At 38.5% G+C, this 15,024-nt stretch overlaps 1 protein-coding gene across 1 annotated transcript in view; it reads left to right on the forward strand.

The window, feature by feature from the left end:
• The window catches only part of PDE6B (phosphodiesterase 6B), a 36,747-nt gene that overhangs the window by 13,313 nt on the left and 8,410 nt on the right, over positions 1-15,024 (forward strand). The window contains exons 9-17 of the mRNA XM_087957446.1: positions 411-560; positions 1,566-1,709; positions 3,006-3,071; positions 4,329-4,475; positions 6,393-6,500; positions 8,271-8,380; positions 10,448-10,535; positions 12,391-12,491; positions 14,325-14,432. Coding sequence (XP_087813572.1) covers positions 411-560; positions 1,566-1,709; positions 3,006-3,071; positions 4,329-4,475; positions 6,393-6,500; positions 8,271-8,380; positions 10,448-10,535; positions 12,391-12,491; positions 14,325-14,432 — 1,022 coding nt within the window. The remainder of the gene's footprint in view (positions 1-410; positions 561-1,565; positions 1,710-3,005; positions 3,072-4,328; positions 4,476-6,392; positions 6,501-8,270; positions 8,381-10,447; positions 10,536-12,390; positions 12,492-14,324; positions 14,433-15,024) is intronic.

Genomic DNA, 15,024 nt, shown 5'->3' on the forward strand with positions numbered 1-15,024 from the left:
ATTCATGTTAGAAACACAGTTTAAAATGTTTCCAGGTCAAAAGGATTAGACGGTGACATCATGTGGGGCTTCTTTCATGTCCATGACAAAGAGCTGGAGTGATTGATGGGAGTTCACCTCATCACACAACAGCACTTGAGTCCTAAAGATAGGCTTGCTAAACTCCAATCCAGCATCTTAACCACGTGGGCCCCTGCGCTCCTTACTAACATACAGTCAGTCTTCAGATTAAAGAGCAAATCATCTAGAGTAAATCAATTTGTCTTATTTCTGTAAAAATCATATTAAAAATAAAATATTGCACACATTTGTTTTAATAACAGATTTGCATCATATAAATAGTTTTTATTATTGCTAGATCTGCAGGTTAGCCCTAGATCTGTTTTATACTGACGTGTTGGTGTTTTAAGAAAGGTCCAGTTGATGAATCAGGATGGATCATCAAAAATGTTCTCTCAATGCCAATCGTCAACAAAAAAGAAGAAATTGTAGGTGTTGCTACATTTTACAATAGAAAAGATGGGAAGCCCTTTGATGAACAGGATGAAACACTAATGGAGGTAGGCATAATTAATGGATATGAAAAAATATAATGCGTGTTTCCCGTAAGGTAGTTGATTACATATACAACTCTGCAATGGCTAATTTAACTTCCAGTGTGACAAACAGAATAAACCAACCCATTCAGCACAGATCCATTTCTTGAGTTTTGACCTCATATAGCACATAAAGAAACATTGGGCTGAGAACATCTAGTGAATAAGATTAAGATTAATAATATTATAAATAGTGGTTTCATATTATTCCTAATATACATCTCCTTTGTAGATCTTTTTTTGTGTGTGTCCCACTTCTTTCTTTATATTATAAATATAAATATAATATTATATTATAATATTATATTAATATTGAACTGGCCATTGGCCATATTCTGAGGAATTTTGGAAGTTATAATCCTCTAAATGTCCTTAAACACATTTACAGGACGCGAGTTTGGAAAAAAGCTTTTCTTTTCTATTATCCTGATATCTTTCACTTATCTAAACTCTCATCCTTCTTGTTTCCTCTTATCTTTCCGTTTTTTGCCTCATATGTAATTTGTTTTCATTTTGAGCTTAAATTCTATTTGGGACTCCTTATCAAAGAAATAGTCCCATAACTTCCAGGATGAGTTATTGGGTTTACACAGTCAACTTTATTAACAGATTATGACTGAACAGAACAGTATCATCAATCCCGCTATCCAAAAAATTATTTGATATTGCTGCTAGGTTTTTTTTTAATTTGCTATTCTCTGGCATCACCTTGAGCACTTTATTTACACATGAAAAGGAAAGTGGTCATATTCAAATCCATAAAATAACAACAACAACAACAACAACAACAACAACAACAACAACAACAATAATAATAATAATAATAATAATAATAATAATAATAATAATAATAATAATAATAATAATAATAATAATAATAATTGAAAGTTCAGAGAACAAGAAATGGTCAGAGAAAAATGGAGATCAGCTCCTGTTTAATAATAAAATATCTTTGTTTTGTTTTTCAAGTCCTTAACACAGTTTCTGGGGTGGTCTGTCCTCAACACTGATACTTATGATAAGATGAATAAATTGGAGAATAGAAAGGACATTGCACAGGATATGGTGCTTTATCATGTACGATGTGACCAGGAGGAACTTCAAGAGCTCTTGGTATGACTTTTAAAGATTTGGCTCTGTTCTAATTCACTCTATTCCTTATTTCTTGTTAAATTCTGTTTCAACTGTAAGAGGGATCTTGGAAACTTCGTGGACAACCATTTAAATATGAGCCAGCAGTGTGCTGCAGCTACCAAAAAAGCCAATATGGTTGTAGGCTGTATTAACAGAGAGAGAGAAAATCAAGATCACATGAAGTGTTACTACCACTTTATAATGCCTGGTAAAGCCACACTTGGAATACTGCATCCAGTTTTGGTCTCCACAATGTAAAAAAGATGTTGAGACACTAGAAAAAATGCAGAGAAGAGAAACAAAGATGATTAGGGGACTGGAGGCTAAAACATAAAAAGAACTGTTGCTGGAATTGGATATGTCTAGTTTAATAAAGAGAAGAACTAGGGGTGATATGATAGCAGTATTCCGATATCTCAAGGGTTGCCACAAAGAAGAGGGAGTCAAGCTATTCTCCAAAGCACCTGAGGGCAGGACAAAAAGCAATGGATGGGAAACTAATCAAGGAGAGAAGCAAACTAGAACTAAGAAGAAATGTCCTGGCAGAACAGTGGAACAACTTGCCTCCAGAAGTTGTGAACGCTCCAACACTGGAAGGTTTTAAGAAGAGATTGGACAACCATTTGTCTGAAGTGGTGTAGGGTTTCCTGCCTAGGCAGGGGGTTGGACTAGAACAGGGGTCCCCAACCACCGGTTCCCGGACCGGGACCGGTCCGTGGATCATTTTTTCTAATGCAAAGCTTAGGCGCCGCCATCTTGTTTTGACGGTGCTTCCGGGTTTTCAGTTGGAAAATGTTTCCGGGTTTTCAATTGGAAAGCGGAGTTTGGGTGCGCGTGCCTTAGTTTCGTCGAGGGGGGGGCGGCTTCGAATGAAGAGCCGTCCCGATGGCGGTGGAGTCTCGCGTTACTCAGGTACCGGTCCGTGGAAGAATAAATAATCGTGAAACCGGTCCCTGGTTCAAAAAAGGTTGGGGGCCACTGGACTAGAAGACCTCCAAGGTCCCTTCCAACTCTGTTATTCTATTCTATTCTAACTGTTAAAGGATTGAGAACTATTTGGATCTTGAGTGCTACAAAGTCTGCTACAAGATAAGATCTGTCACCATTAGATAACAAGCATTGTGTGTGTGTTTGTGTGTGTTTTGAAAATCATTAAATTGTCAGATATGTTGATAGTACTGGGAGGTTGCAGGTTTTATTCATCTGCTGCTTTAGATTGCAAAATACATACATCTTGTATGCTCATAACTTCAACATGCTTGTGTTTTTCCACAGCCAACAAGAGAGAGGCTTGGCAAAGAGGTGAACGAATGTGAAGAGGATGAACTGATGGAACTTCTAGTGAGTATCAATTTTTGTGAATGCCTTATTGTGGTATCATGCCCTTCTTTTAAAGATTATGGATCTAAACTGGGAAACCTTTATTCGGTTGCACATTACATAGGAGAATATTACAGAAGCAGATAATGATGTCCTATGGTCCTAGCCCTAAGGGCGGGGCAAAAAGCAATGGTTGGAAACTAGACAAAGGGAAATCCAACCTGGAGCCAAGGACAAATTTATTTACTCAGTGGAACAGCTCGCTTCCTGGAATTACGGGTGCTCTCTCACTGGAGGTTTCCAAGAAAAGATTGGGCAACCATCTATCCAGGATGAAATAAGGATGCCTTCTTTGTGCAGAGGGTTGTCCTAGAGGTTTGTCTTTCCTGATATGTCTCCTTTGATGCATATAAAGTGTGCTTCAGCTAAGTAAATATCAATTGTTATTATTTGACAAGGCAAAAAAAAATTGATTGACCCTATTCATCACAGACATTTTTCTAGACTTTAATGAAAACTCACCTCACTATTTCACTCATGAGTTTTATCGAAATAATGAAAATTGTTTGCAAAAAGTATTAATTTCAGCAAAGTGTTTCCTCTGAGAGAACTTTCCAATTTCACTTATTGACATGTTTCGCATGGATCAAGAAGCTCAGCTCACCTCAGGCAATATAGATGTAGCATTAATATGGTGACAGAAAAAAACATTCCACATTTTTAGAAAAGCAAACACATTACTGAGGAAAACACTGGCCTCATTTGTCCATAGTAGTCATAGAATACAAGTATTGGTCCTGGCTCATTGCAGGAATGGACAATCATATGCAAACATATGACACACTAGAGGTGGAATGGCAGGAAAACAAACATCCGGAAACAGGCAAGACAGTTATTTAAATGCAACACAAATCCAGACCAAAAAACTAGCTATGAGTTGTCTTCCTGTCTGACCATATCATTGATCACAAGCTCTGATTAATTAACAAAAGCTTACATAAACTGCAATTCCATTTTTGCAAACATTAGCAAATCAAGATCTTGGAATAGTAAGATTAAATGCTGGCAAAGCTGTTTTGCAGGACAGGAGTTGAACAGAAGTCTATTTGAACTAAGTTTAGTTTGGTGCATTCCAATTATTGCATTGTTTGCAAACTCATTAAGTAGCATTAGATGCAAGCATAGTCACTATTTTTATGGCAGTTCAGAGAGCAAAGCCTTATAGCTTTCACTCTGGGTTCTAAACTAAACTAATCTAAACTTGTTTTTTGCCCCCAGAAAGAAATGCTTCCAGACCCTGAAGAATGTGAAATCTATGCCTTTCACTTTTCTGATTTCGAATGGACTGAACTTGACCTTGTAAAATGTGGCATTCAAATGTATTATGAGCTTGGAGTGGTGAAAAAATTCCAAATTCCACAGGAGGTAAATGGTAACATTTTTGCAGACCCTTCTTCAAATGTGGAGAATTAAAAAAAAAAAGAGTAATGAGCACACTGTGGCTTTGTACTCATCTACTATTAAGTGGACGGTGGCATTTTGAACTTTTTACAAATGAGTTGTCTCTTTAAAAGGAATTTGTCTGCTTGGATTATATCCCACATTTCTTTCAGTAGTTCAAAGCAGAATTCATCGCTTTTCTCCTCCAAATTTTCCTACAACTCTAGGGGATAGATTGCATTGAGAGGTAGTTACTTATCCCAATGTCATCTTGTAGGCTTCCCTGTGTGAGAGTAGAATTAAACCTAGGTGTTCCAAGTCATGCGCCAAAACCTTAGCCATTCCACCAAGGTGGTACAAAATAAAGCAAAAAAAAAAAAAATCTGTACAGAGAGGGAATAGGAAGTCACATATACATATTGAATGTAAATTATCTGAGGGATAGTAGGAGCATCTTAGAATTGCATGTAGATTTGAAATATCCTGCTCCTTGAGTAATGATTGTGCTTCTCAGTAGAACCAGAACCCCTGGGAAATTCCAGCTGGCCAGACTTTCTCTACCCAAAATCTCTAATTGCAATTTATAGGTTCTTGAGTAATGCTTCAGGTTGTTCTCCTCCATCAATTTTTGAAAGCCAAGATGAACACAACATGTTTACAAGCATACAATCCATCAGCCAATCAGTGTTGGCTAACACTTTTTGACCAACTGTGGAGGACAGGGAAATGCCAATCAACCAATACTTGGAAGTTAGTTAACAATCAATTGCATCAGAGATGGTATTCAGCAAGTTCTGACCAGTTCTGAAGAACTGGTAGTGGAAATTTTGAGTAGTTCGACGAACCGGGAAATACCACCTCTGACTGACGATTTTACAGTATCCTTCCCCTGCCAAGCCACACCCACAGAACCGGTAGTAAAAAAAATTTGAATCCCACCACTGAATTGCATACTTGTTTTTGTAAGCCTCCAGGCAAGGCATCATATAATCTGCAGGAGGATTACCAAATCCTCTTTGGATCTTCATCAATCTGGCAATTACCCGTGAGAGACAGTTAGTAGTATAAATAACTACTAAGTCTAAATTGGGGCTTCCCTAGTAGCCATTTCAGGCTAACATCTTCTAAAACTTCTACAAAGTTCTTTTGAAACTTACTGAGTTCCCAAGATTTAGAAACCAACTGGCCATTGAAGGTGGAGGCCTAGGAGAAAACATGTGTATGCTTTCAGCCTTCCTTAGTAATGTGTATGCCCTAATGCATTTTATTTAGATTATAAACTGCTTCAAAATTTTAAGTTAACAGTTCAGGCATCGGTGATCCAAATTAATGAATAAAATAAATTATGGGGTCACTAAGGAAAAAAGAGGTACAGGTAGTCCTTGACTTACCACCACAATTGAGTCCACCATTTATGTTGCTGAGTGAGAAATTTGTTAGTGAGTTTTGCTCTATTTTACAATTTTTTTCTCCATGTTTGTTAAGTGAATCACTGCAGTTGTTAAATTAGTAACCCGGTTGTTACATGAATCTGGCTTTCCCATGGACTTTGCTTGTCAGAAGGTCGCAAAAGGTGACCGCATGATTCCTGGCACACTACAATTGTCATAAATATGAACCAGTGGTCAAGCATCTGAATGTAAATCATGTGATCATGGTTATGTTGAAACAATCGTAAGTGTGAAAAATGGTCATAAGTCACTTTTTTCACTGCCTTTGTAACTTCGAACTGTCACTGAATCAACTGTTGTAAGATATAATATATTCCTCCTGAACATCTGAATACCAAAAATTGGATAAGAAACGTTTTTTGGGAGGGAGGGGGCAGTTTCTTTCCTCCTTTTGAGAAAATTGTGGCACATAAAACTGGTCTACACTGATTAACTCTTTTTATTTTCACAGGTCCTGGTGAGGTTTGTTTTTTCAGTCAGTAAGGGTTACCGAAAGATTACCTATCACAACTGGCGCCATGGCTTCAATGTTGCACAGACTATGTTTACCCTTCTTATGGTACGTCTGAGTTTACTGAGCCTTCTGTAGGGACGGTTTCAGTTTAGAGCCACTGTCATTCCCAGATGAAACTCTTACTTCTACCATTTAACTAGTATATAATTGTCTTTGCTCTTAAAACAGTGAAACTCATATCTTTCACCCCACTCTGAAATTCTTAATTTGTCTAAGTATCTACAACAATTTTTAGCTCAGATTTTCCAACCTCATTCTGGCTTAAGAGCCCAGATTCAGATATTCCATCATTTATCAAGAAACTAGCTCTATACCCGTGCTTCGCTATGAAACTATGTGACTGGGCTTAGTTTTTTGGGGGGGAAATAAGGGGGCAAAAAATGTGCCCCTGCCTTCCAGCATCCACCAGTACTCATCTGGCATCCTGTCAGTGTGTGTGAGAGAGTTGAGGGTTGTTTGGAAACTGAAACATGGAAATTGGAATAGTATTTGCTGTGTGAGCAAGAAGGAGACACCAAGGAGCCTGGGCGTGGCTTAGCTCAACTGTTCTGTACTAAAGCTGGTTCCTGCGGTGAAACTAAAACTGAAACTGAAACTCCTCTCCTCTGCTTGTGTTTTGCATTTGAAACAGATTTCTTTTCAGGTGGGGAGGAGGAGTAGAACTCCTTAGCATCAGAGCATGTTAATAATAATATATGAAATACTAATGCTCTGATGGTGATTTCAAAAAATCCTTTCTTAGTGAGCATCTAGAAGCCAAGAGGAACATACGTGTCAAATTCCAAGTTTATAGGTTTTATGATTCTGGAGATTTTGTGATGATGTGTGAGTGGTATTTCATATATATATATACCCAGTCAAGCGGCACTCCCACTGGCAGTTAAAAGAAAAAACAGCTGCAAGCTCACATTACTCCAAGAAGCACAAAACCGAAGACACAAGCCTGAAGACGACGAATGAGATTTCGTTGAAACGTCGCCAAAATACTTCCAATTTTATGTGGGAGAAAACCCAAAAAACCAAAGATCCACATACAAATACCCGCGAAAACCTCAGAAAACAAAATATATATATATACATACATACACACATACACACACACACACACACACACACACGTATGTACGTATGTATGTATGTTTGTATGTTTGTATGTTTGTATGTTTGTATGTATGTATGTATACAGAAGCCTGATGATGGCAGATGAGATTCTGCCAAAACGTTGCTACAACTTTAAAAGCACAACTATAATGATGTGGGAAAATACCCGAACAAAGCTGAATACCATGCATATAAAATACCCGTGAAAACTTAAGAAAACAAATATGTATGTATGTATGTATGTATGTATGTATGTATGTATGTATATAGATTAGTTGATAAGGAGCTTTATACAAAAATCACAGTCATAATATTTCAAGCACTTTGGTGGCAATTATCTTTATTCGGATGCAGATTTAGGAATGTCAAGATGACTTAGTTAAGCCTCCTCAAGGCTTCTGATTCTTAAAATATGCTCAATTACACCCACACACAAAAGGCAAAATAAAGGCCAAAATGTTTAGTTCCACTGATTCTGGAAAGGGCTTTATGGGTTACAAACGGATGACCACAAATATGCAAGCTCTTTTAACATTTTTGAATGCAAGTTCTACTTTCATTTAATTTTAATGCAAAAAACTAAGATAGCTTGTGATATGAATAGCAATGAAAATTCAGCCTGCATGTTTTTTTTAAAAAGTATCTTAACAAAATAAAAGCTAAATCTGATGGTCTTTTTAAAAAAAAGGAATCTGAGAGTTTTGCTTTATATAGACAGGTAAATTGAAGCAGTACTACACAGATCTTGAAGCCTTTGCCATGGTCACTGCAGCTTTGTGTCATGATATTGACCACCGAGGAACTAACAATCTTTATCAGATGAAGTAAGTGCTCTTTTATTATCAATGCAATTTATATTGGGATCTGTTGTTTCAGAATAGATTTCATATTAAATTCTACAGGCTGCTCCCCCAAAAGTCAAATGATTCTTCGTGCACATAAGAAAAACTGCTGGTGTCCACTTACACATTAATGGAGAATCACATGCTGCTTCTCAGTGACAGTTCTAGGATTTCTATCACTTGGTTTTAACTGACGGCTAGGCCGTCTTTTCGGGGGTGACTTAATTCCCCCCCCCCTTGCACCTTTGGGCGGGCGGGCAGCGATGGCTTGGATGTTGACCTCAGCGTTGGTGGGGCACTTCATATCGGGGTCAACGCAGGCAGCACCATATCCGGGTGTGCAGCAAAAGTATTTCCTAACAGCAAGCCCCCCCACCATTCCCCCCCATTTCGCATGTTTTAATATAGGCCTTAATTTGGGGGGAGGGGCTTAATTTCATTTCATGCCTATAAAACATGCTGGGATTTCCTATTGGGGGAGGCCGTATTGTTGGAGAAACAGGGTAGTTAACTACTGTATTTCAGAAACATTTGATTTTCCTCTTGCATACCCACAAGACTTTCAATTGTGCAGAAATAGTACCCAGCTCTTCGAGAAGTATTTTAGCTCCTCACCTTCTCCAAAGACAACTCCAACCATTAGGTAAAGGAAAGGTTCCCCTCGCACATACGTGCTAGTCGTTTCTGGCTCTAGGGGGTGGTGCTCATCTCCATTACAAAGCTGCTCTCCGAAGACGTCTCCGTGGTCATGTGGCCGGCATGACTAAACACCGAAGGTGCACGGAACGCTGTTACCTTCCCACCAAAGTCGTTCCTATTTTTTCTACGTGCATTTTTACATGCGTTCGAACTGCTAGGTTGGCAGAAGCTGGGACAAATAATGGGAACTCACTCCGTTACATGGTGCTAGAGATTCAAAACGCTGAACTGCCGACCTTTCTGATCGACAAGCTCAGCGTCTTAGCCGCTGAGCCACCGCATCCCTACTCCAACCATTACAAATTCTCAAAGAGCAAAACCCTTTTTGTGATGGCAGAAGCATCCACTCACAGTGCTCCTCCCTGCTCCCATACAAGTAAAAGCAAGCACAATGCTAAAGCCAAGGTCCACTCTCTCCCTTGGTGGGCTCAGCTTTGTAATAAAGGGGTATTTGAAATGATGCTCATTTAGCTTTTTTCTTGAGATCACCAGACAATGTACAACACCGGGTTGCACTTCAGTGAGTATTTTTATTTTCTGAGAGGCATTCTGGGAAAGATGGTACTGGGGAGGAAGGGGTGAATGGCGCTTGTTTAGCAACATGATGGCCTTCAATTTAAAAGAAAAGTGAAACGAGGCAGAAAAATTCTGATGCAGGGGTTCCAGACACCCTAAACCCCATGGACACACCTTGTCAACACCTACCAGATGTGGGAGGCAATAATCCATTCCAGAGGATCACTAGATGGCACCAGAGGGTTCCTAAATCTTTTTGTAGTCATCAGATTTTGCAGCCCAGATCTGATATCTGTAGCATTGCTCGTATTTCTGATGGCTTATAGCGTCCCTAGATATATTTTAAAACTTCAAAAACTACCATTTTTAAAAAGTTGAGGCCTTCCTCACATGAATGTATCCCTTCTTGCATAAAGAATGATGCAGAAAAAGAATGATACGGTAGATATTCAGCTGTGCCATGGTGAAATATATGCTTCTAAAGTATATTTGTATTTAAATATCTGTTTGCTGTTTTTGCGGCTTAGAAATTTTATAGCTGATATTCTCATTGTTCCAGTTCTGTGTAGTTTGCATGTTATCAATAGCTTTGTAAAGTGTCTTGGAACCAATGAACCATAATAAAATGTATCATAAAATAGTTATAGCACAACTCAGGGAAATCATAATTTTAACAAGAGCTTTCTTCATCAAAGATTCGAGCAATGTCTGGTTGCTGTTCTTGTACTTCCAGTCCCAAAGCAATCGTTTGCAAGCTTGAGGATAGAAATAAAGAAGTATTTGGCATTCTTGTAATGATTCCATTCTCTAATCTTCTCTGGTGTTTGCTAACAGATCTCAAAATCCCTTGGCAAAACTTCATGGCTCATCCATTCTAGAGAGACACCATTTGGAATTTGGCAAATTTCTGCTCTCAGAGGAGGTGGGTGACCAATATTTTGAATGGCAGAAGTAATTGGGTGGATCCATGTTTTGCTTTTATGAAACGGTGATTGGTATTAGACACAACTCAAATTTTGATTGGAATTAATAATTGGTTTAAAACTTTGCACCAATGACAAAGCATCCATCAAAGCATCCATTCTTTTTCCTTCTCAGATGCAGGATTTAAAGAAGTCAATTCTTTCAGCTTCCAAGTAGCATAGCCTACCTTGAGACGGAATTTAACTCCCATGTTAATATACTGTTAATAGAAAATAAAATTGGCTCGTTAACAATTCAACAACTACCAGGTTCAATTAATCATTTTATCAGATGGTTCAAGGCACACACGTGCTTAATATTAATGGATCATTTAAGCCAGTTAATTGGGAATTTATGCTAGAGCACTTTGTTTCAAAATTTAGATTATCAGTACTAAAATTAAAAATGAGGGCATTTAATACAACAGCCACTTGGAAAGCAGCATTTCAAGCTGAGAAAAGTGAAGAAAATTATCTTCAGCTAGGAGATGGGAATGAAACAGATGGCAAACTGGTAGAAGTGTCCTGAGGAATGAGAGGCATCAGCACACTTCAAAATCGAGTCTGCAAAATATTTGGAGAACTACCAAATAAAACACCAGTAAAAACTCTTGTTCAGTAGTTTCAGAATGTTGGATCAATTGGTGGAAAAATAGAAATCGTGAAAGTTGAGGTAGAGGGAAAGTTGAGTATCATAACATGATCCAACTTGTTCATCTTTATGTTGTTCTTTCCAAATGATAAAGGTGTTTAGTTACATTTTTCTATATTCTTAGCACATAGTAGCAGAGGAGAGATCATTGAGTACAAGTTCAGCTAATCAGTTCAGTTAATCTGATCACTTTTCATTGGCTTCTGGAAAATGTTTCCATTGGCTTCTGGAAAACCATCAGTAAAAGCCCACAATAAAGGATGAGATTATAATGTGTTTATATCTGTCTGTCTGTCTGTCTGTCTGTGTAAGAAATAAATGTTTAGGCCTTGAACCTATGAAAAAGAATTAGTATATCTTCTCAGTATCTATGTGATGACCCAGGGTGGGATACAAAAGCAACAAAGTCACAAAAACAGGTGAAGTCCCTTTAATTCCTCCAACTTGGCTTTAAAGGTCCAATTATCATTGACTGGTGAAAAAACTCCCACACAAACAGTTGTGAAAAGGAAAAACTTCCGTTCAAACTCAAAATACATATAAATTATAAATAGAAAAAAAACAACACAAACCACACTGAAGAATTAATGAGACAAGGCAGGATAAGGGCTTGAAGACTTCTGCAGATATTGAAATACACACACTGGGAAGGACGCCAGAACTCAGATAAGAACTGATAGACTAGAAATATGTTCACACTTTGCTTCCAGCACTGACCTATGCGTAGTTTGTCCTTTTATACGGTCCTCACAGCTGCAGCCCATGAAGTCTATGTAGATTGCGTCTATTGCTTTGCCCTGATTGAGTTGTGTAGTCCATATGTTTTTGCAGTGTAAGAGTTGCAGATTACAGGATAGTTTTTTTCTGAAACCAAATTGTTTATTAGAACCTAGCATCGCTAATAGCCACAAATGATCTAAGTCCAATGCCCCTTGGATTCAGTTAATTCTTAACTAATGCCAAAATAGTGCTATTAGTTGACTAGATTCCTGTTGCACAGGCATGAGCAATAAATCATTTTGGAACTTAACGTGGGGCCTTGGTCTATTGCACTTGACAACTAGGCTTTAAAGAAAGATACCATTAGGAAAAGTTGGAGGCACCCAACATGATGCCTGTTAGGTTCAATCTTCCACTCTGATTTATGTATTTCTCCCTTTTAGTCCCTGAACATCTATCAGAATCTCAACAGGAGGCAGTATGAACATGTAAATCACTTAATGGATATTGCCATTATAGCCACCGATTTAGCACTGTATTTCAAGTAAGTGAATCATGTATTAATTACTACAGCAAACCCACCTGTTTGACACAGTTCTTCAGAATATTGCTACATTTTGAGTGAAACATCACAAATAAGAAAGAAATAGCAAAGTAGTTTCAGTACAGGTAGTCCTCGACTTACGGCCACAACTGAGCCCAACATTTCTGTTGTTAAGGGGGACAGCTGTGAAGTGAGTTTTGCCCCATTTTATGACTTTTCTTGCCACAGTTCTTAAATGAATCACTGCAGTTGTTAAGTTAGTCCCATGGCTGTTAAGTGAATCTGGCATCCCAACTGACTTTGCTTGTCAGAAGGTCATAAAAGGAGATCACATCACCCTGGGATACAACAAAGGTCATAAATATCAGCCAGTTGCCAAACATCTGAATTTTGATCTCCTGACTGCTGGGATGTTACAATGATTGTAAGTGTGAAGCATGGTCATAACTCCCTTTTTTTCAGTGCTGTTGTAACTGTGAGCGTTTGCTAAATGAATTGTTGTAAGTCAAGGACTGCCTGTATAATGTAAAAAATTGGTCTGCTCTAATTAGGTTCTGCTCAATAAGGAGGATCTGAAGTATAATTTGGAGAAGAATATAAGCCCTAAAGTGTCAGATAGTGTTGAATTTACCCATTGCTATCTTTCTTTCCACCAGACCAAGAGTGTCAAACTCAAGACCTGTGGGCCAGATCCTGTCCACGGGGTTCTTAAATCTGGCCTATGGGGTCAGCCTGGAAATAGCAAAGAACTGGCCCGCCTTGCCTCTGGTAGCCAAAATCAGGTGCGGGGGGGGGGAGCACAGACAGTCCCCCGCGCCCTGTTTTGGTGGCAAGGTCCTTCAAGAGGTGTCCATCAGAGGTGGTATTCAGCAGGTTCTGACCAGTTCTGAAGAACCGGTAGCGGAAATTTTGAGTAGTTTGGAGAACCAGCAAATACCACACCTGACTGGAGATTTTACAGTATCCTTCCCCTGCCATGCCCACCAAGCTACGCTCACAGAACCAGTAGTAAAAAAAAATGAATCCCACCACTGGTGTCCATCCCAACTCCCCGCCTCCCAGCCAGCCCCTGGAGGAGAACTACAATGCTGATCCGGCATTCAAAGAAATCCAGTTTGACACCCCTGCACTAGACACTCAAATATGCAAGTTTCATGCCAGTTTCCTTTATTTTATCCCCTCAGTATCCTGTGCTTTGGGTAAGACTGAGAAAATCACTGGCTAAAAGTTAGCTTTCATGGCCAAGGATGCTTCCCGGAACTCAATCCAACACCTTAATCACTACATCACATTGTGGTGTTTTCTACATACAGTACAGTCTATATAGCTTCAATGTGCTGGGGAAAGTCAAGCTACAGATTGAATTGGTTTATTCTCCCAGAATAGCATTAACGTGTAAATATTAAGGAAGACCCTGATTTCTTGACATGAAGGCAATATTTTGTTTTGTCTTTGGGTCTGTAAAATATTCAAGGGTGTATCAAGACATGTATGCAGCTTAAGCATTGAAGAACAGGAAGTTGCTTATATTTCATCGATAGCAAATTCTGCTCCACACTTTCAATATTAGGGCTAATCCAATGGACAATCTATCTATTAAAGAGAGTTTTTGTTTGATTTTTAATAGGTAAGGTGATGGTGTGGAATCTATATCAGAATGAAATGAGCCCAAGAGGCCCCTGTGAATTCCTTTTCTTTCTAGGACTTTTATACTTTTATACTTTGATACTGTTGAGTTACTAAAAAATTACTGTGAATTTTGATGGTGCTCAAGCTACAAAAAAAGACATTGATTTTTCTTATTCGTTTGCCATTTGCAATCTTTTTTTAAAGAAAGAGAACAATGTTTCAGAAAATAGTTGAACAGTCGAAGACCTACAATGATCAGAAAAAGTGGGTTGAATATTTGTCTCTGGAAACCACAAAGAAAGAGATTATTATGTAAGTAATCTCTTTTTAAAAGCCTAAACATATAAATGGCAACAATGAAAAACACAAAATGGCACATTATATCAGGTTAAATATTAGTACTAAACTTGGTCTACCTGTATGTGGGGTATGTATATATAGGCATAAATACATATAGATATGTGTGTCAACTAAAAAGATACTCCTTTGGTCTTTTTAGCTGCCAGAAAAAGGGAGTGGGGGAAAACAAGGCATTCCTTAAATGCCTAGATAATCACCCCGGTAACCCAAAGTTGTCGGAGCATAAGAAGGGTATTGGAGAGCATGATGGATGACTCTTGGAGATGGATGTGTCCCATTGGAGAAGTCACATCCAGGGGGTGGGGGGTGGGGGAAGACCAGGGTCAAGGGGAAATGTATGATGTAATTTAGTATTGACTGCATCCAGCTTACGCCAACATGGCCACTCCTAATAAATCAAGTTACTTTTCTCTGAGATGCGGCTAGAGACTTTTGATTTGAATGAGGATGGATTTGTTGGAGCCCTGACAATGTGTTTGTGTGTGTGTATGTGTGTGTGTGTGTACATATTGGGTCTTTTTGTAAAAATTGGCTATCTGATGAG

The sequence above is a fragment of the Notechis scutatus genome, chromosome 2, assembly GCF_049901735.1.
Source record: "Notechis scutatus isolate UNSWTSFEM ecotype Mainland chromosome 2, rNotScu1.2, whole genome shotgun sequence".
Taxonomy (NCBI): Eukaryota; Metazoa; Chordata; class Lepidosauria; order Squamata; family Elapidae; genus Notechis; species Notechis scutatus.